The following is a 22,825-nucleotide window of genomic DNA, read 5'->3' on the forward strand; positions in this document are numbered from 1 at the left end:
ACAAAAAAATTCATTATTAACACAAATTGTTAATATTTTCCACATACCGTCTGTGAAAATAATCAGTGCACACAACTGCACTGTTGAACAGATATCTTGTTAAATGACCTGGGCTATGTTCTATGCTCATAAAAGTACAAGGGGTATGTGGCCTGAGTGTAACGGCAAAGTATGTAAATCAAAATGTAGAAATTGATACATATACAGACTTTCCTGTAGCTCAAACAGTAGAGCAACACCAAGGTCATGGGTTCAGTTCCCTGGGAAGACAAGAACTGATAAAATGTCAACGTGTACCATAAATTCAATTTAAGTCACTTTGGATAAAAGTGTTTGCCATATGCATAAATGTAAGTAGCCTATGTATAAATGATTGCATACATATATATATATATATATATATATATATATATATATATATATATATATATATATATATATATATATATTAAAAAACGTTTTATTGTTAAATATATTTTTCCACTGAAGCTATATAAATAATATACATACATGCTTTTAAGGAAGAACCAACATATTCAATGTTTTCCTTCAGCTGTCACTGAAGTGTGTGGCCTATTGAACTAAGAAAGCATCTAGACTCCCTCCCGTCCCACTTCTGGGAATCAGCAGCAGAGCATTGCTTTAGGACATAAACCTTTGCATGGTCACTTACACAGACAAAATAAGCTGTTCTGAAACACTTTAATCACTTCAGCTACATTTCTGCAGTTTAACAATGAACTTCTGTTCTGTCACATAGCTTGTAGTCACCCCTTAAATTAATTTAAGTAATGATCATGATTTATTTGTTCTGTTCTTATCACATCTTGTAAATCTGTATGTTCTTATCCTGACAGATTTGATTAATTAAGAAAATTAGATAGGCTAATTAATGAGTAGAGCGGAAAAAATGAACTCAGTATTACTTATTAAACCCAGGTAACAGCCTCAGCAAGGGGTGGTTGACTTAAGACAGAGGTTAACTGTCTGTTCGTGTGCTCTTATCTCATTTAGTGTGCAGGAAATTACCCAAGATCCTCCTTTCAACACTCACAACTTACTTTGTCTACTCCTTACAGCCAGAGCAAATTTAGGCTTTGGCTTGAAGGAAAACGGAGGGAAAATGAATGTGGTTAAATTATGTTTCATCCAGACAACAGGTAAGATTCATATACAGAAGAGTACTTTAAAAGAAATTGGAAAGGCGCATTGCATCAGGAAATGGAAAAATGTGTAACATTTATACCGCTGCGTTAACAAGAAGATTACACAGAAAGTCAGTTGTTTAAAGGAATGTCATCTTGACATTGTTCTGGCTGCTGACGATCATTATTTAAACTTTCAGCTTTAAAACAACATAATTAAAGTGAAATGAATGTCGTATCAGACGGGGCAAAGAGTAACACTGCCCTCTAGCGATACGACAAAAAACTGGACAATCAATTATGGGTCTACTGAATAATCCTGGGGCTAAAACTATGAAAAACATTTAAATAATAAAAAACTTTTGAGATTTAAATATCTAACAGTAAACTGTACATTTACCTACAAGTTTAGAGCTCGAAAATGAATAAAAATACGCAGTATAGTAATTCTCGTTAACCAACAGGTGGCACTAGTAAACCTAAATAATTCAGGATGTCAACAGCATTACGTCATCTCTGTACACAAAGCGCCTGTGGGAAGACGCGCTTATCTCTGGTTATGAATACATGTGGTAAACCGTTTGATACAGTACATTCTAGGAATATTTGAGGTTTTATCACTAAAAGAGAGAGAAAGATTACTGATATGAATAATGTGGTTTTAAAAACCATGTGGTTTAAAGACACAGGAGACTTTCAAAACTTTTACACCAAAGACGTTTAATAATCATTTAATGCAAACACATATTAATCATGATTTAGAGCTGCACAAAGAAATACTATGGTACCATGAGCATACTCCTTAGAATGGTTTGCCCCAAAAATGAAAATTCTGTCATCATTTACTTACCCTCATTTGTTCCAAACTTGTATAAATAACTTGTACTAAACAGTTTCCTTCAGCCATTGAATTGTTCGGTTACAAACATTCTTCAAAAGATCTTCTTTTGTGTTCAACAGAAGAAAGAAACCCATACAAGGTTTGGAACAACTTGACGTTTGGCAAATGATGATAATTTTTGGTATTTTTGGGGGGGAGTGAACTATCCTTTTAAACAGACATATGTGCACTAAACTAAATGAAACTCTCCTTTTTATTCTATTTCCGAACAGAAGATAGAAGAACAATAGCAACATTAGATTAGCTCAGACTTCCTGCAGTGAGGAAGCTGTGGCACATAATGTATCTGGCCCAGTATTTAACAAACTACCTTGATGCTGATTGTCATTATCACCCCCAAAATCTTCATCTATACTGTCTTTAAAAGAGGATTTTACCATGTTACATGACCATCAGTGAAAATTAGCAGCACAATACATGTCATTAAGGCAGACGATTCTAGCTTACTTCTATTAAAAACAAAAGTCATGTGACTGTTGTTTATCATTCTCAGTGATACAAATGAGTACAATTGCACAATAAGCAACCTGCAAAAAAAAAAAAGATATCCCACAGAGGAATGAGAAGATGAGGACATTACAGAAATGTTTTGTCATGACATGTCTTCATTCTTACAGATGCCTGCTTTGTACAATACACATGCATATATGAGTTTGCATATACAGCACTACTGTGTATTTCCAATTTCTCTAATAAATCCTTAGAATTACAAATGTATTTCTTAAACTAGTTACATAATTTGATGAGTGACTCCATAGTCTATTGTCTTATCGACAGATTTACTCTATAAACACATGACTTTTCTAAATTTTCCATGGCAGTAAGTTTTAAGGTTAAAACAGTAAGACCCAAAAATTACTCTACACAAGTACGTGAAAGCAGACTAGACACACAACTCTGTTTCGAGCATTGTTGTGTTCCTAAGTGTCTCTGTTCGTGACCACAATACATAATTAGCGTTTTTAGGCCACTTTTCTCTTTCATATCAACCTCTGTCAAAATGGACCAAGAGTTTAAGATAATCACTAAACTAGTAGCAGCTTATCTGAATAAAACAAAAAAAACACATCCGGAATAATAACGCACATTATTAAATTGTCTGCATTCTCAAACTTGTGTAAAGTAAAACAACATTTCTGCCATGACTCTTTTATAATATTATATTTTCAGTGATGTCATATAATATTAGCGTTATACAGTTAACTGCTTGCCTTTTTGATGGCACGTAGACAAAAGACAGAAACTTTAAACTACTTTAACAAGATAATTTTAAAACAAGACATGAGTCACAGTACAACAGCATCTTTCAGATGTGCGAAGCGTTTTAAACCTTCACTCTCAAGCTTCACTTAAAGTCCGTAAGTGCTGTTGTTGGCTGTCCCCTGCATTTGAATGGATGTCAATATATATTATTTTACTAAGTCCCGGCAACCACACAATCTGATGCCATTAATTAACCAAAGTCAAAAAATACCTGATACAATGTGGTATTCCTTTACTCTCCAAATCTCACAGCTTAAACGTGAAATGATGAAACGGTCATAAAAGAGCCCTGAATTGTGCACTCACTTGAATGGCACACATATATTAGCTTGGCACTGGTTCTGCAAACCTAACGAGTGTTTTAAATTCTTCGGTTCAGTTAAAAATGATATTTGGCAGCTGCTTTTCCCATATAATCTGTCCAGTTATCAGTTTTAACTGATATGGACCCGTAACAGTCAATGAGGAGCCAATGGGAGGCACGGATTTCAAAGCATGGATTAGTGTCATGCTAATGGTTTGAGTCGAAATGATGAACGGAAACAAGAGTTCACTTCTCTGAACATTCCACTGAACAGAACACTGACCCGCTGAAGAAAGTCCAGCGAAGAAAAAAAAAGAGATAGAGAAGCACAGAAACACTAAAGAGCTGATGTGAGCTGGTCTTCAGTATTCTGCTTCCTCCATGACCTCCATGAATACTGTTCTGGGGCCAGTGAGGACGAGGTTGCTGACAGTCCTGTAGTCCAGATTCAGCACATTCAGTCCATTAACCGCCACCACAAACTGACACACCTGCAGAGATGAGAACGAGTCTACTGTAATAAACTCTCGATACACCCTTTTTGTACTTTGATAAAGACACGAGTGCTGGAAAACCACATAATGAATATAGAGCATATAAACCACATATATGACACAATAAACGGATCAGGATCTTTCTCAGTACAGACACAATTTCACCTTTCAGAAGAACACTAAAGGAGTGCTTTTTAAAATCAGCTGTATTAATTCTCCGAGAGGTTCTGCAAATCAATAACGGAATAGCCTTTATGTCCTTCCTGGTGAACCCATAATGGCACTACCATCAGAAAAGAGTCATTACCGTTATGAGCATCAAGTGATAAAAAAACAACATTTGAAAGCTTGCCATTTTGCTTAATTGTCAGCATGTGTTCAAAACATCTGTTTTGGCACCATTTGTACACGGGTGCATGTGTACAACTCCAGCAGTTGTAATCTTTGGACGAAGAGGTACACCCTTAAAAAAAAATGCTTGGCTCAGGTTACAATCCGTCTTTTTGAGTTATGACAGCTTCTAATGAAATTAAGTTCAGCTAAAAGGAACTTAATCACTTGTAGCATAAACACCATTTTTTAAATCATCTGTAGCATAAACACCATTTTTAATCTTAAAAATGAAATAGTTCCATCTAGTTTTAATATAATTCACTCATAAATGGAGTGGTGCCCTGGAACCAACTGATCTTATATTTATCACTTCAAAATAACAGCTAGTATAGCACATCCTAAATTTTAAATGTCAATTTATTGAACAATTAAGATATGACTTGTCAGTGGCATTAAGTGTACTCTATACCTTTCGGTAACCTAACCACAAGCTGTACTCTTCTGCACAATGGTAACCACAAAAACCTAAAAGAAACAGAAACTATCAACACAACAGAGTTAAACACTAACAGGCCTTTCCCTTTACTAAAATCAAATAAAATAACACTTTGTTTCAACATTTATTCTACTTTATTATTTAGATTAAAGAATAAATCTGAATGCAACAATTTAATTAATGGAACAGTAGGTGTTTTGATAATTTGGTGTGTGTGTGTGTGTGTGTGTGTGTGTATGTGTATATATATATATATATATATATATATATATATATATATATATATATATATATATATATATATATATATATATATATATATAGTTTGCAACAATGTTCATTACAACAAAAGATAAAACTGAGTGCAGGACAGTTGCAGCATTAAAGCCTCTATCTTTAAACAACACAACCCTCTAAGCTCAGAAACTGACTAAGAACATTCTCAGTCTTCAAACGTGATCTTATGTAATGAGCATTCAGAAGTGATGCTGAGAGAGTAGTTTTTTTGTTTTGCTTTTTTTAAGTTTAATGGTTCATAATGGTTATAAATTAGGGTCACTGTTTAAAAGGCAGGTATTATTCCATCTGTCCCTACTGTAAATTAGACACACACACATCCAGTATGCATGAAGAAACATCTGGAAAACAGATTATATTTTAAGTGTTCTTGAGGAGAATGTGCAATACTCATACCAGCAACCACAGGACATCGCTCCACTCTTTATGATTGCTTTACTCTGTGTACTGTGCTTAAGGCCAAACCTAAATGAGTGTGGGTACTAGGTTAGTGTAGTTGAGGATTTTGTAATCTCTATCATCTCAATCTATCTCTATCTCTTAGATCATAAATTAGTATTAACTTAAAGGAATAGCAATGTAATATGGCAAAACTAAACCCTTTATGAGCACTATTTCATAAACATCACATTCCCTCTAAATTTGCAGTCACATTAGTGAACTTTTGGTGAAAAAAAAGTGTCAAAAGGTGAAGCAATCTATAATGCACAGCTCACACAGAAGTCACCTTCATGGCAAATTTGCATGACCTTCTTGAGCTTTCAGTCATACGGTGACATATGTGCAGTATTATACATACCAACTAAACCCAATATATTGTCGGGAGCTGCAGGTGTTAATTTTGTGTTATACCTGAAGTACTGGGAATTAATCTGGATTATGTATTACGATTCCAAAATTTTAAACTTGGAATTACATCAAATTACATTTTAATCAGAATAAATTCTTGCATGCATTAAATACTGAGGAACACATTCATTTTTATTTGAATTATCACTCACTGAGTTATTTAACCATGTATTGTGTTTTTGGAAGGCTTTTGTCTTTTAAATGCACAAATTCACATTATTTCTTATTTACATGTAATGCAGGCATTCACAGACATTTTTGTCATCTGAACCTCTTTACCCTAATATATTTACTTGAAGTACCCCTGAGATTAAAAAAAATGTTTTTTAATAAGTATCAAATTTGCATGTTCACGGCTATCTGCCGTTGGTTAACGGTCACATGACATGCAGGTAAACAAATAAAATATAACATTTTATAGTAAGTGTTTCATTTTGATTTGTTATTTAAAATGATTTTATTTTATTAATTCATTAGCTTTTAATTAAACTCTCAAACCTCCATTCAGTTCCTTTACGAAACCCGTGTCTGGGAAACCTTGACGTAATGTAACGTTTATTGCATTTCATGTTGTTACTGTATTTTTCGGACTATAAGTCGCACCTGAGCATAAGCCGCATCAGTCCAAAAATACGTAATGATGAGGAAAAAAACATATATAAGTCGCACTGGACTATAAGTCGCATTTATTTAGAACCTAGAGAAAACATTACCATCTACAGCCGCGAGAGGGCGCTCTATGTCTTCAGTGTAGACTACAGGAGCACGGAGCAGCATAGAGCGCCCTCTCGTGGCTGGAGACGGTAATGTTTTCTCTTGGTTCATTTGTCTTAGTTCATTTCTCTTGGTTCATGTCAAATTAATTTTGATAAATAAGTCGCATCTGACTATAAGTCGCAGGATCAGCCAAACTATGAAAAAAAGTGCGACTTATAGTCTGGAAAACACGGTAATTACAACGAATGGGATATATTTTTCTTACTCTTTGTATTTTTATATACATATGGTACAACATGACCCTATTTAAATCAATGTGATAAATGAGTTTGATCAAAAGTCATCAAAAAGTAGTCTGATTATATTATCTAATACTGTATGTATAATGTAACTTTAATTTTTATCAGGTAATTTGGAATCAGTAATGGACTACATTAAGTAAGTAATGTTCCCAGCTCTGTATTCCTGTACCTATTTTTTCTTGACTCTCAAAGTGATGGCACACACTGACTTGCATATTACAAATAACCAAGGACCATGGCTCCTGCTAAAAATCATCATTTGTGTATCACTGAAGAAAGTCGAGTAAATGAACAGCAAATTTTCATTTTTGTATGAACTATCCCTTTAAGAGCCATCGGAGTGGGTTGTGTCCATTTATTGATTATTGGACATAACTTGAAAATAATTATTGGCTCATTGGTTGCAGGATGACTAACATACCTTCATTCCCACTGCTGCAGCGGGTCCGCCAGGGTCCACTGCCTGGATGTAGCAGGGTTTACTTCCTCTCACCACGAATCCCCAGCCCACTGCATCTCCCACAATCTGCAAACACATACATCAAAGCACATTAACTTAAGACTGTGTATATATTTGGTCATTTTAAAACAATTCAAATGCCGGTGCTGCAGTGGTGGAGCAATATGGTTAAAATATGGTGCATATTGCATTCAGCACTGACTTTAAACTGCACTATCAGTGGATGCAACTTATTATTAATTCATGACTAGTCAGAGTTAGGTACATTACAGCTGAAGACAGAGCATCAAGTTTCAAAGGCTTCTAAATTGCACTTGAATTTTCCTGTTGATCCAGTTGAGGATTAGAATCATCGCCACATGCATCTGAGGAAAAACTTCCTCTCGCTATTTTTAGTTCGGAACTTTCTCAGAACCAAACATATTAAATGATGTAATTAGAGCTTGGAGCCTGAGCACATTTGGCATGAATGTGTGTGTGAGTGACTTACTGTGAATGCCTTCTTTATGTACACTCCACCAGGAGCCTGAAGTTCCTCTGGGCTCACTTCTCTCTTCAGCACTGTAAATAATATACACACAATGTTCCTCAGTCATGAACTCTAGGCCCATTTTCATGAGAGTAAAACATCATGTGACTAGCACACAGCATCAGAGAATCAGGTTGATCTATTCACTGCAACAATGAGTTTGAATAACTACTAATTCATCACTTTACTCACTTTAATTCATCACTTTAATCACTTTAAACTATTAAAATAGAAACAGTTATTTTCAATTGTAATACTGTTTTACAATATTACTGTATTTTTTATCAAATAATTTATTATTTACTTTATTGGTTTATTTCTAAAACATTGCCTTGCATCCCTCGGTAAACAAGTTATTATCAATGGCAAAAAGAAACTTGTATGTTGATCTCTGATCATATTTACATAGACAATTTTAATATATATATATTGTTTTTGTTAAAAACTAAAAAGAATCACTATTATTCATCTAAATTTAGAAATCAAAATGAATAATTAAACTGTAATAATATACGTTGGTTAAAATATTTAATTCAAGTTAACTTTGATTTTTTTGTGCATTTGTCAAGTTTGGGTCTTGAAAGAGATGATCATTTAAAGGCAAAAAAAAATAAATGGCAAAAATATCAATAATAATGAATAAGTTATAAGAATGATATTAGGGTGAGTAAACAAGGACAGGTATTTTTTTTTAGGGTGAGCTATCCTTTTAAAGAATATTCACTGTATGTGTGCATTTATGGAGCACAAGGCCATGTATTTTCTTGACTACGAGCTATAGTCACTCTGTACTTGCCTGAAACCTTTCAAACACAATGCCACATACTTTATAACACAGGGAGAAAGAATTCTGAGTGTGTGTGTGTGTGTGTGTGTAAAGGAGATTTATCGGGCCTCACTCTGTTTCACCTGTTCTCTCTTATTGCCTTTTTCATTTTGTCCTCATTTTGCTCAGTAATCCCAGGATTGGATGAGAAATTTGACCAATCAGAGGCAAGCAACATTCCTGCCAAACCCAGAACATGCTAGTCTCTTTACACACCATTGTTTCATGTTGAAAAAACAGACACACACACACAAGCAAAGAACACAACATTTGGAAAAGCAACCTATTTCCCGTCCACATTCAAAATGTACAACATGTTCCAATGCTGACTACTCTGATGACAGATTGCATTATGGGTCTTTGTTGTTGGAGAAAAAACAGGTTTGGTTTTAACAATGGGCCTCAATGTACTGGGGCAGTGCAGAGCGGGAGCGGGAGCTGTGTTGTGGTAAAGTGAAGGCTGAGTCATGTGCTAGGTGTGGAATGCTTCATTGCAGACATGCTTCAGACTTGCCTTTGATCACCATGGAGGCCAATGTTCTAATTTGGTGGCTGAAGAGAAGGAGGAGCCTGAGTTTGTGTGTATAATGTGTTTTTCTGTCTCTCTGCCTGCTGGCTGTGCTTCTCGCTTTTCCTGAAGGGGACGATGTGTTCTTGCCAGGCTCTCTCACACACACACACACACACACATACACAACTCGTGTACTTCTACTGTTAAAAGTTCTCAGCTTGATGGTTTTTATGGGTCAGATAGTTTACTACTTCACACACAAACATTCACTTAGTCTGGGAGACAGAGATGGATAAAACATAGTGAGATATATTAAAATAAGGGTAAAGAGTAAATGTATTTTACAATCAGTTCCTATTTTGTTTTTGTTATTAGTCACTGGGCAGTGATAGACAACATCATCAAGTAATCGTTCACTCTCATTCATTGTGAAAGGAGCTTCAATATTATGTGAGATAAAGGGATTGCTCACCCAAACTGAAAAAGTCTGTCATCATTTACTCATTGCTGAAGCTGAAATAATATATATTTGTTTCTGGATAAGCACAAAGGGAGAAATTGAAGAAGCCTACTGAAGTCAAACAATCTACACACACGTGCTTTGTGTCAAATGGCATTGTCGTACTGGTATCATACTTTAACCCCATACCACTTTGATAGTACATTTTGGAGATTTTGGTGGAGGGAAAAATTATTTAAGGAGTGATTGATGACGGGAATTATTAGGACATAATGCACACCTGAGATGGTGATATGGTCATTGTCTAATAATTCAACGGACCCAAGTCGATTTTGTCGCTTACACTACGGTTACCACACCTAAAGACACTGTTCAGGTGATGCATTTCAAGACATTCATCAGGTTTTTGTCCTTAAAACACTCTTGCGTGTAGAACCAATTTCTTATGCCTCATCTCATGCCACGTTTCAGAATTTCAGACTTAGTAATGGAGGCTTGAGCTGTTGATAGCAGACTAATGCAGTTAATAATTAAGTTATGAGAGAGAGAGAGAGAGAGAGAGAGATTATGCATGTGTGAATTACCTCTGTGAGTTGTTTGTGCATCTCAACAGTGTTCGGCAGCAGCATCTCTACTAATAGTGAAACTGTAAGTTCATCTGTTTCAAGAACAGATTTTATTACCTCGCTAGTCTGTATTCTGTAGCTTTTAAGTTCATATTTATTTTATTGATAAAATGAATGTATGTGTGTACTATCGCATGTGAGAGAGAGCGGGAAAAAGACAGCATGTGCTTTCCGTAAATTGCTTGGTCAGTGTAATTGTGGGGTTTAGTTCTTTTGCTGTTTTAGGCTGTAAGGACCTTTGAAACAGCGGAATCCATTTGGAACCATCTCAGAAAATAATTGCACACCTTAGCATTCAACAGCTCTGTAGTATAACAAAGAATAATAATTTAGATTTTAGATTATTTAACCTCTTCTGTTCATTTTGAAAGGCTATGTGCTTGAATATATATGTATAATTAATGTGTATTAATGTGTAACTGTAGAACAAGGCTCTCGACTGTTAAGCTGCAGACATATTAGTCAAATTCAGGTGAAAAAGGTCCACTGTCGATTAGCAATAGTGTCGAAATCACTCATACAGCAGTCACTTTTTAAAACAAACCAGCTTTCTGTTCATGAAAGTATCCAATTTGCACGACCAACCTGAACATGTGAAATCTCTGTGGGGAACTTCTTGCCCTCACATGAAACTCCTGCAGATTTCTCCTGAAATGGTTGGATTTCCCAAAAAATTTCGTAGAGCAATGGTAAATATGACCACACTACTAAAATAGCAAGGAAATTCTGATCTATTGATCTACTGTGTGAACTATTTAATCTAATTCATCTGATACATGCTAACAAGGAGAATCTCTCTAAGAGGGGTGAAAAAGTTCATGGAAACTACATGGTTGACGTCTCCTAGAATTTCTGTCAACAAACACAATTTCAGTGGAGGAAGGCCAAAGAAAACAGGGGGAGAACTAGCTGATGTGGCTTTATGGCCCGAAAGCACACAAACGCACAACCTTCTGACCCACCCACAGAGCACTTTAGAAACACAGTAGACATCTACGATATCTGCAGCAGATATAGGACACGCTCTATACACTGTGTTCTGTTTAAGGAACAGTAACGCACCACAAACAAATCCTTTAGAAAGCTAAAGCAACCCTTAGCCATTCATCATTTCCAACAAAGAGCAGCATGTGGTTATGGAATCTCAGTAAGTCGTCTGCGGCTTGACAAATGCACAGTGTTTTGGTTCTATAAAAAGTAGGGCCATTTAACCATAAAAAGGAATGGTGTAAAAATAGGTGCTAAAGCTAACACTAGCTGCCATGCTAATATAAACGTGAAGGTTAGGAAGCATCAAGGCAGCAAAAAATCTAAATTGTCCTGATTTGCCTATTTAAAGATGATGTGCGTAATTTTTTGTTTTGAAATACTCAAATAAGTTGACATATATGGGGTGTTTGAGCACGTAAGGGGGATTTTCTTACCAGACTTTGGGTTGCAGAGCACAGGGGGGCTGCTGCCGAGAGTGGGGCTACTGCTATAGTAGCCATTGCTGCCACAACTACTGCTCATACTGCTCCGCCGTACCGCTGACACCAACTTTATCTCTTTAGTGGGACTTACTGAGGGGAAGGAGATTGAGAAAGACAGAAATAAGGTTAGATAGAGAATTGATAAGAGGAAGGGAGAGAGAGCATAGTGATCAGTCAAAATATACAGGCAACACTTCTCCCAGCTCGAAATATCATTCAAATGCAGTGTAGATAAGGTTATGGAATGAAAAAATCAATTTTGTGCGCATTTACGAACTGAAATAATAGTTCAGACGAATGCATAACATCTGTTAGTGTTCTCCTTTTAACATAAATGTATTGTATGTCAAAAAGCATCAAATAAAGAACATACCTACATGTTTATAACTATTTAGCTATCAAAATAGTAGGGGTGTAACGATTCACTCGTTTTCTCGATGCATCGATTACAAACCCTGACGATTCATATCGATCTTGAAACATCTCGGACAGTAATCGATTTAAAACGCTAAGAATCGAATGAATCGTGTTTTATATAGTGATTCAATGCTTTCAAAATATACACACATTAAATTACTACACGCAAAAAATTAATGGAGACCTTGAACAGTGTTCGTGCCTCGCATCCATCCTTCACGCGCTCCACTGTTACCGTCTGTGACTGTCGCAGGATTGCGCTCGCGCTCCGTTTGTCTCTGACGCTGCTGATGTGTGATGTTCTGACTCCTGGCCAGAAATACTAAAGTGAAGTAGCTTTACTTTTCTGTAGTTTGTCAATGACTCTCTGCTTCTAACCGACGCTGTTACCTGAGCAGTTGAAATCTGCGTATTTATTGCATGGATGGAGCAGAAATGTAAGTGTCTAAAGTACACGCACAGTTCCATTGAATGATAAATGTGTTTTAACAATGCTTATGAACAGAATGAACGAAGGAAACTGTTGATATAACCACAGCATTAACAAACAACCACGTTGAAATAAGAGCGCAAGGTTTGTCTGATAATCAGATGAAAGTAGCAATCGTTGCTAGTAAGGCAAGTTTTCTCTCAGAATCATCAACATTGAAAAGAGAAGTGATCTTGCTTTCATATACGTGCCAGGCTTTATCTGCAGCTAAACTGAATAAAAGCAGAATAAACTGATGAAAGAAGAAGAAAAAAAAACACAACAAATAAACACAATTTATGAATGATGCGGTGCTAATTGACATCATTTATTAAAGTACAGAAACTATAAAGTATATTTTCTACCTTATTCTGTGCAGAAAATTGAAATAATAGCTAATTAAATGTAGTAGCCTATATAAAACAATCATAAAATTGCCATTAGGAAAAAAATATTGATTATAAATGTTTATTGTCAAGCAGTGCATTTGAGTTCTTAGAGCAAATTAAAAATAATAAAAAGAAGAGAATTTATTGTAAAAAAAAAATAAATAAAATAAAAATAATAATAATTATGATAATATATAGGCTACATACATAAAATGATTGTATTTGACATTTCTGTCACTTCTGAAATGATGGCTATGCCCCTGGAGTGACAAAATGTTAGTTGATACATAATACTTCTAAAGATCTTTTTTTAAATCTTGGCTTACATACATTTTTACGTATGACATGTCATGCCAAAGCATCATTAAACTAGCATTGGTTTATAACAATAGAAAAAGATTATTTCTAACCTATGGCCACAAAGGCTGTTATGTAATTTGCCCTAAGCATTTAAAGCATTTAAAGAATTTAGAGGGAAACATTTAAATAATCCTGTGAATTTTATTATATAGTTATACATTTAGATTTTTTTCTAATGTAACCCTAACCCTAGTTATACATTTAGATTTTTTTCAATATTTTATTTGAGTAATATTGTGAAACTGTAAATAATAAGAACTAATTAATAAACTAATTATACTGTCATAAAAAAAAAAAAGAATTATATAGTCATCAAAACATGCAGTAAAAAATAAAAAGTGTTGTTTACTAATCTACCTGATTGGCAGTTATAAATCTTGAATTTACCATTGAATCACAGCATGCTCACACCACAGGCACATGAAAAATGAAGAGTTCATATGTATTCCACTCTGACAAGAGGAACAAGTGAGGCCCATGCGGTCCCAAGCCACGCTGAACTAACTTCCTCTACTGACTCATAACAGCGTGATGCTGAAGCTACAGGCCAATACTCAAAAACCCTTGATCTGAAATTCAGTTTTCATTTACTGAAATCCATTATTCTTAACATGATTAAGGGCTATATTCTAGCTTTGTCAAGTATAAAAGTATAAAATTTTGTAAATCTAAACAAAATCTAAACAGAAGCCGTTTGAAAAACTGAGGTTACATATATCATATTGCCCAATACTGACTCATATATATTGACAAATTAACTAAAATGGAATACAAATAGACAAAACATGACATGTTACGCTTGCTTGTCTTTACATGTTCACATTTCAGATAATTGTCACATAAAAAGATGATATATCAGATCCGGCGCGTGAATCATTCAACAAGATCTGGAAAAATCTGTGGAGATGGGAAACTACCACCTTCAGTATTTTGATGGATTTAGTCATTTCAGTAAAAAAACTGTTTGTTCTGAAGGCTCTAGTAAGCACAAATAAGCATACACCGGATGCGAGAACAACTTAACATAAAACCGTCAATCAAAATGGTGGATTGATGACTAGTAAATGCTTTCCGTTCCGTCCATTTAATGCCGTAACTGTCTGTCAGAAGAATACAATGCTTTGAAAATATTAATTTAGGGACTTTTGTTTCATCGCGATTTATTTGTGCATGATTGATTATAATTTGCAAAACATTTGATTATTTGAAATAATTAAAAATTGGATTACGTTGTCTACCTGACCATGAAAATGACCACAGCTGTGTCCACTACATCTAAAAATCAATATCACAAATTACTGGATGTAGTGAACACCGTTGTGCAGATTACTTTTATGATCGTGGACTAACCTGAAAGGAAGCTGGTGTTTCCCCCCTCAGAGCCCTGTTTGCGCAGACAGAAAGGGCTGTCGTGGTTATCCGGTATGCTGCGACAACGCTCGTTCAGAAGCTCTATCAGTCGCCGCCGCCGCCGGAAATTCATCCTGAACTGGTAAAGCAGTCCGCCATCCACGAAATGGTGCTTGTTAGAAACTAGAAAGAGAAAATAAGAAATGCATTAAAGACGTGATCTGTCAAGCCACAATGGTCTAAAATCTAGAAGTGAAAGGCAAAAATAAATAAAATACACAACTTAACACAATATTAATATTTCGGATTTAAATTTTTTTTAATGGAAGTAAAGTTTTTATTTATTATTAATCTCATAAAATGGGCAAAAGTGGCAAAATAGCAGAAAAAAGCTGAAGTCCCTTCTTATTTATTAATTTTCTTTTTTTTTTTTTTTTTTTTTTTTTGTGGTATAAGCAGGAAAACCAGTCTAACCAAGTCTAAGTATCTGAGACTGAGTGTTTGTGAAAGAGGTGCGCGTCCCTTCTTAGAATCCCATCCCATAATCCTATGCAGGAGTCTAACAGAGCCATCCTAAACTCCCTTCTTGCATAATATCCATTGAGTCATCATGTTTCAAACACAGCATTTAGTTTTACTTTGTTTCTGTTTTTTTACAATGGTAAGCACTTTATTGTGTTCTGCCAAGTCAACATTTCAAAGACATACAGTGGGAAAAAAATTTATACGACATTCCCACCTTTCACCAATATGAAATATTGAGTAACTATGCTAGCAATACACAATTAAATATTGAGATTTCGACAACAAAAAAAAAAACTTGAAAAAAAGATTTAAATAAAAGCTAAATCAAACGGATATGTTATGGGCAGCGAAGCACAGTGGATGCATATGATTTGTGGTGCAGAGGAATGCAGATAAACATGTGTGGGAGAGAGCTGAGCTCAATGAGCTAAACACTACCTCACTGTCTGACTATCACTACATGGCATGAAGTGTTTTGCCTTTATGCAAAAAGTCCAGTCCATTTTCCAGCTTACTCACGTGAAGTGTCCACAGTTTGCTATTTTAACACAGTTTGAATAAAAATTATAAAAGCAAAAAAGTTTCACCAAATAATCTTGGGCAGCCATTGATGTACCTGGGCGGCCCGTCCTAGTAAAGACTATGAGTTGGAAACACTGAAGTTATGCAACTTCATGCCAGGCCTGAGGGGCCAGAAGGGACAAAATAGCAAGAAAGGCTAAAAGGCTTTCATCTCTACCGTATGCTTTGCCTTACTGCTGTGGAAAAAAAGAAAAGAATCCTTCTCCAGTTTTTTTTTTTTCACTCATTTTGTAGTTTAAAACAGCAGATTTCCCAGGATGCCCTGTCATGATCTGTTTGCTGTGTTGACTGTATCCAAATGTGTCAGCTAAATTCAAGTCAGGGCGCAAACATTTGTTCATTTCTGGATTGGTTTTTGTTTGTTTAATATCTGCATGCCTTTGAACATAATATAAAAAGAGACTGTGGAATCTTAGCAAGTGTGCATTTATTTATACTGAGAAATAAGCAAGTTGTTGAGGAGTTTAGGAAAAAGGATTGATTCTTAATTTGGCAGGTTTTGATGATCTGTGCTTATCTCTCTTAAACTAAGGCTATAAATAAGTGAACAGTTTTATATATATATATAAAAGAAATTGAATAATAATTTGTTATATATTAAATATAAATGAAAAAATTGTGTTTGTTTCTGGTTGCACACCTGAAAAAATGCATCAGTTGCCAAACACTGAAAAAAGGGAAATGAAAAAAAAAATTAAAGGGTTAATGTTATTATGCATTTACTTTATATGCATTATATATAAACTAAAACATTTAATTATTTGAAAAAAAAATCCATTGCATCATTTTTTTAAAGCTTATCTTAATTGTGTAGAAAAGATTGTTTAATTTTTTTTTTTTTTTTTCTGCACAGTGGAAGAGGTCTGAGGGGGAAGCCTGTGAAGCCTTTAGCAGATTTCTCAAAGTCAGCAGAAATCAGGTGCTGTCAAACAAAGACACTGTATCAGATTGTGCTCTGATTGTGCTGCTGTGCATGTGACTGTTGTGTGTGTGTGTGACTGAACTGAAGGGTATAGTTCTTTTCTATGGTAACTATTTGTGTGTCTGTGTGTGTGTGTGTGTGTGTGTGTGTGTGTATATACAGATGTGTTGTATGCATGTGTATCCTTTTGTGTAGATGTGTTCTAGTGTGTCACGCTGTGTTTGGCTGTTGCCTGGTCAGAGATATGTCCATCTGTTGCTGAACATCAAAGAGTCGTTCCTCTTTCTCAGTCATGACTCCACCAATTCCCCCATGTCATATTTAATAACATGACTTACATAATACTGCACATTTACTTCAATGCATGTATATTTTAAAGGATGACACGTCATAATGAGCAAATTAGACTACAATGCAGTGGTCCAATAAATAGTCCTGAAGGGATAGTTCACCAAAGTTGAAACTTAGTTTATTATTTACTTACCCTCAAGTCGTTCTAGACCTGTATCAGTTTATTTCTTCTGAGGAACACAAAAGAAGATGTTTTGAGAATGTGGATATCCAAACAGTTATTGGTCCCCAATGACTTTCATAGTATGGAAAGTCATGGGGAGGATAAACAGTTTGGTTTAGGGATGCACGATCATGAATTTTCATGGCCGATTCCGATAACGATTTTTTTTTTACAAGCAAACTGGCTGATTCCGATACCGATTTCCAATTTTGTAAAAATCTTTAAGCAACAAACAAAAAAGAAGGAAAGTGTGCATAAACAAGATGTTTATTTGGTAATGGCTTTTGAAAACAATAACTATAACCATCTGAAATTAACGGCAGTAACTGCACAGCAAGTAGCCTACATTCAATACAAACATAGATGGTAAAAACATCAGCATTTAGCTTTTGTTTTTGAATTGGGTTGAAACTACATAGAACTGGCCTTAAATTAAAAGATTAATTGTGACCATGTGAAATTAAAGGCAAAAACTGCATAGTTCTACAGTCCAAACACCACAATCAACACATATTCAATAAGAGGTTTCTTAATCAGCATTCAGTATGTTAGTTTTTACATTTGGTTTTAAATTTAAAACAAAGTCTTTACCAGTGAGACTAAATAAAAGTATGCTATATAAATATTATTCCAAAATGTTAAAATCAAATAATGTTGCAAAACAAAGGTGCAAAATGTTTCATTCATCCAATTAAAAATAAAAAAATAAGTTAATGATTCACATCTATATTTTTTAATTGAGCCAATGAAAAATAAATAACTATTGTCTCAAGTTACAAAATATAGATGTGAATCATTACCCTAATTTTTTTTTTATTTGATGAATGAAAGATGTTTTCAGTGTGCTACAGCAGGTGATTTTAAAATTAAATTAAGTTCATGTAATTTTAAGGTAAAATAAAAATAATCATCATATTACAGAACTGACGTTTACTTCTGGATTTTCAAACATGTATGCAAGTTGTACTTTACAAAAAAAAAAAAAAAAAATTTAGTTTAGTCCGTTTCGTTTCTCATCCAACACGTGAGAAGTTGAGCTGAACATCCTTTCACTGTCTCCACGTGTTCAGGGCACGGACAGGTACAGTACGCTCGCGCAGCCTCAGTGAGCGCTGGAAAGGGACTCTTATTTTGTGCAGTCCGCTTCCTGTTATCTGTGCCTCAGACGTGTAGCTCTGCACTTCCAGTGCTGATCGACTGCCCGTGTCCAGGGGGCAGGGTTTCATATTTCTTTGAAGCAGCCCCGGGCGCAGCCATTAGCTAATGGACCCCCACCTGCTGTAAGCATCCCATTGACTCCCATTCATTTTGGCGTTACTTTGCGCACGGATTTCGAAATACTTTCACACAAATGACAAGAATGATTACAATGCAGTCTGTGCACGTGGGCGCACTTCCGGAAAATCGCCCGATAAAAGACCAAAAACCGGCTGATTGCCACTCGCATATTTTAAGCAATAACTGGCCTGTTCCGATTTATGGCCGGTCAACCGGTCCATCCCTAGTTTGGTTCAGTAGGTCCATAACTTAACATTAAGCTATTAACTTATTATTAAACATATAGTTATGTTTCATTTAAATGACCAAATTAAAGTTTGATTTAATGTTTGTTAGCTCTCCAAACTTTTTTTGAAGAAAGGTTTACATTTAATGTAACACAAAAAATGTCAATTAAAAAGTAATAACATATTTTCATCACACTTTTAATACACGTTCATAAGGTAAAATTTATTTTTATTAGTGCTGTCAATCGATTAAAAAAAATTAACTAATTAATCGCACAATTTTTTAAAATTAATCGCGATTAATCGCGATTAATCGCAATTAAAAGACTGAAACTTTTTGGATATGTAAATGTAAAATGTAAATAATTAATGTAAACTCAAGACAAAGAAACTATTTAAATTCAAAATATGATTGTTTATTGGAATTTTTGTTTAACTTGTAACACAGATTTTCTCATGTAAACAACATACCTGCAATAAATCATCAATATCCTCCAAATTAACTGTTGGCTTGAAAGCCATATTTATTACAGAAATAAAAACACAGGCATGTAAGTACCATTTGAATTTCAAAACAATCAATGCCAATAAAAAACAAAAATGATTTCCATGTTGAATTCTAAGTGGACTGCAAAAAAATTCCAAAGTATAGTCATTGCCAGTGCTTTAAGTGAGCCGGTACGCTCATTTGGACATCTGTTTTAATAGAGGTTTTAATCTTTTACCTGCACTGCCGATTTTCAGAGCGCCCTTCACAATGCAAGCTTCCTAATTCATCCCACCCAGAGCAGAAACTACATTACCCATTCACCCTTAAGTTATACAAGTGCATAGCGCATGTGTCGCTTTTCCCACTGTTAAGTGTCAACAACTCATCGTGGCCGGAGAAGGTGTGTGAAACTCGTTGTGAGTTATACTAAAGCAAAATCTTGAGTATTTATTGTCTGATAAACATTAAAAACTGTCTGCGGAGGTTGAGTCGTCCTGCAACCCCCGCTGGCTGCTCATTGGCTGCAGCATCTTTTTTCTAAGTTCTAAAAAAATACCGTAGACGGCAAGGCACAAATTTAGATATTCATTTATCTAATTAATCTATAGCCTATGCACAAAGACAATATGATCTTTTCGTCCCCTTTTTGTTTTAAAGCTTGATGAAGAGAGAGAGCGCAAGTTGCTGCAGCTGAGGAGGACAGTGATGCACGCGTACAGGAGTGATTGACAGTTCGCGGCACTGTGTACAAAAAACACTCCGCTACACAATTATTTCGTTTTTTTCGTTTAAGCTTATTAACGTTAGCGTTACAGAAAGGTCTGATTTACGCACTGTTACAGTCATTGTTTTTTTTTTTTTTTTTAAACAATGACATTTGAGTTCATGATTTTAATGTTGCTGTTTCTTGTGGCAGACTAAATGAAGAGTAATGTTTCTTGTGGCAGACTGAAGAGTAATCCGGCAGAGTTTTATACTGAAACTTTCCGTCTAAAAGTCCTTCCTTGGTCTTAACCATATTTCTTTGCACGTTGAACACATATAGGCCACAACTGGAAATAAAAAAAAATGCAACCGCGTTAATTGCGTTATTTTTTTTTTAACGCGTTAAATATTTCAAATTAATCGAATGCGTTAACGCGCTAATTTTGACAGCACTAATTTTTATATAATCAATTATATGTGAATTGATAGGGTTTTAATTTTAATATTTTATTTATTTATTCTTTTGTTCTTTTTTTTAAAAATACAAAAAGTAAAAAAAAATTATAATTTAACAGATTTTTTTTACAAGCCCTATCAGTCACGAGGGTCTGCAGGGGTCAGACCACATGACTTTGATTGAGGTATGTGTGTATGCTGCAGGACTCTGCCAAAGATCTCACCATGCTGAATGATGCCATGCTCCAGCAGTCTGCGTCCCAAATGCTCAGCCTCCTCTCTGGAGGGCATTTCACCTTCCTGTAGAAGCCAGTCTATAAACTCGAAGGCCACCAGCGTCCGCTCATACGTCACACCCTCCTCTTCACGCGTCTGCAGCAGGGTGTTTTCTGTGTTCATCAACCTGTGGAGCGCGACAGTGTACTTATTAACATGTCAAACTCATTGCTTATAACATTAAGAGATCATTCACCACAAAACAGCAAGATTCGTGAAGAGATCCACATTTAAACAAGGTCATAGTTCACCAGTGCTGTTAAATACAATAACAAAAGAAGAGCAACAGGAAGAAATTTCAAGAAATGCAACATTCTCCGCCATTCAAAGGCAGGTGCTGACGGGTCAAAACCAAATGCTTTCATGCGTGCCACTGACAAAGGCACGCTGTTTAGCTGTCACCACACTACCATAGCTAAATAAAGATTGCCATGATAGATACAAGTATTCAGAGAAAATGTGATGACTCTTCCACAATTTAAGAACTGATTGTTTATAATACAAGCATATGCACAGCTGATATTAGATTTGCAGGCCATTCAGGTCAATATCTTCAAGAAAAAGAGTATGTTACATCTGAAACAGCTTAGCAAACATCCCAATGAGCCAAACAAGGGCACAAATGACTAACTATCAGTCAACATACTGGGACAGCAATATGAGCCTCTGTATTAAATGTTTGACATATACATATTGAGTCTATTCTTGTGCAAACTGCGATCTCAAACTGCTTGCAGTTGAGCAACCATATATTAATGACTGACTTTTGCAAGAAAAGAAATGTGACATTGACCTAGTTTCAAGCCCTTTAACGTATTTTTGATCTTCGTTTTTTTATGTCTAGCTTTTGTGTTAGCAGGTCACCATTTTAAACATATCCTGTATGTTGCACCAACAAAAACACAAAGATCTGGTTGCATAGTACGCTTGTGAAGCAATTCTAGTTCAAATATGAACTGATGATTAAAGTGGAAGTGGAAGTGAAAAAAATCCTTATAGTTTAACAGTGGATGTGATATTCAGGAGTTCCCTTCAAGCACTACTAACCCTTCTATAAAAACAGTAAGTACAGACAATCTTTGTTTTGTTTTCTGCATGCATTTCTACAGTAGTGGAATTCTAGGTGGACGTCTAGAAGTAAAGAGATCCAGATCAGCATCTATTACAACATAAGACCTCCATTAGGACAAAAGGGAACAATCTGAATAAACATAGAAGCAGGAAGTTCTTGAAGCTATTTAAGGGGCCATACGCCTTTTTTATATTTGGCATTACATTACGTTTTAGTAACCCAAGCCCACAGAATAGAGATACTGAGAACACTAGCAAACAATCTTGGAAGGCATCAAAAATATCAGGTTAGTTGACAAAGGTCGATCACTGTTGCTTAGAAATGGATTGCAAAACATTCCTGGCCATTTTCGTATGAAGGTCTTGACCCATAATATTACTCCATATACTCCCAAAAACATTTTATATTTATGCTCCATCAGCAAACCGAGCTCATCAGCACTAATGAGAGGCAAACTAAACAAGCTTCTCTAAGAGCAAAGTCTACTAATAGTGACCACAAGCACAAATGTGTTCATGGCGATTACATAAACGCACATTGGTGGTTTGTGTGACAGATGTCTCTGGCTGGACTTCATCTTCCTGTTATGCAAGAGCAGGACGGCCCACAGAGGAACGTATATAGTGCAGCAGGACAGAGAGACAACATGCTGCTACCTCAAGTTCATTCTTCTCATAAATGGGGAGCAAGCACACGCTGCTATTGCAAGATGGGTAAAGCATTCATGGCTCAGAATAACCTTGCTTCAACAGTTCACTACTTCAGCATTTCACTGCATACAACCCAAAAGTACTTGCCTTATGTTGGA

The 22,825-nt window shown here is 35.5% G+C and overlaps 1 protein-coding gene across 2 annotated transcripts in view; it reads right to left on the reverse strand.

The window, feature by feature from the left end:
- Nucleotides 1–1,844: 1,844 nt before the first annotated feature.
- The window catches only part of LOC113059907 (DEP domain-containing mTOR-interacting protein-like), a 31,615-nt gene continuing 10,634 nt past the window's right edge, over nucleotides 1,845–22,825 (reverse strand). For both annotated transcript variants that reach the window (XM_026228580.1, XM_026228578.1), the window contains 6 exons: nucleotides 20,894–21,072; nucleotides 14,971–15,153; nucleotides 11,938–12,075; nucleotides 8,052–8,122; nucleotides 7,523–7,627; nucleotides 1,845–4,104 (listed from right to left, as the gene is read on the reverse strand). In XM_026228580.1, the coding sequence (XP_026084365.1) occupies nucleotides 3,976–4,104; nucleotides 7,523–7,627; nucleotides 8,052–8,122; nucleotides 11,938–12,075; nucleotides 14,971–15,153; nucleotides 20,894–21,072 (805 nt within the window). In that variant the 3' untranslated portion in view covers nucleotides 1,845–3,975. The remainder of the gene's footprint in view (nucleotides 4,105–7,522; nucleotides 7,628–8,051; nucleotides 8,123–11,937; nucleotides 12,076–14,970; nucleotides 15,154–20,893; nucleotides 21,073–22,825) is intronic.

The sequence above is a fragment of the Carassius auratus genome, chromosome 41 (genome assembly GCF_003368295.1).
Source record: "Carassius auratus strain Wakin chromosome 41, ASM336829v1, whole genome shotgun sequence".
In the NCBI taxonomy this organism is placed as follows: domain Eukaryota; kingdom Metazoa; phylum Chordata; class Actinopteri; order Cypriniformes; family Cyprinidae; genus Carassius; species Carassius auratus.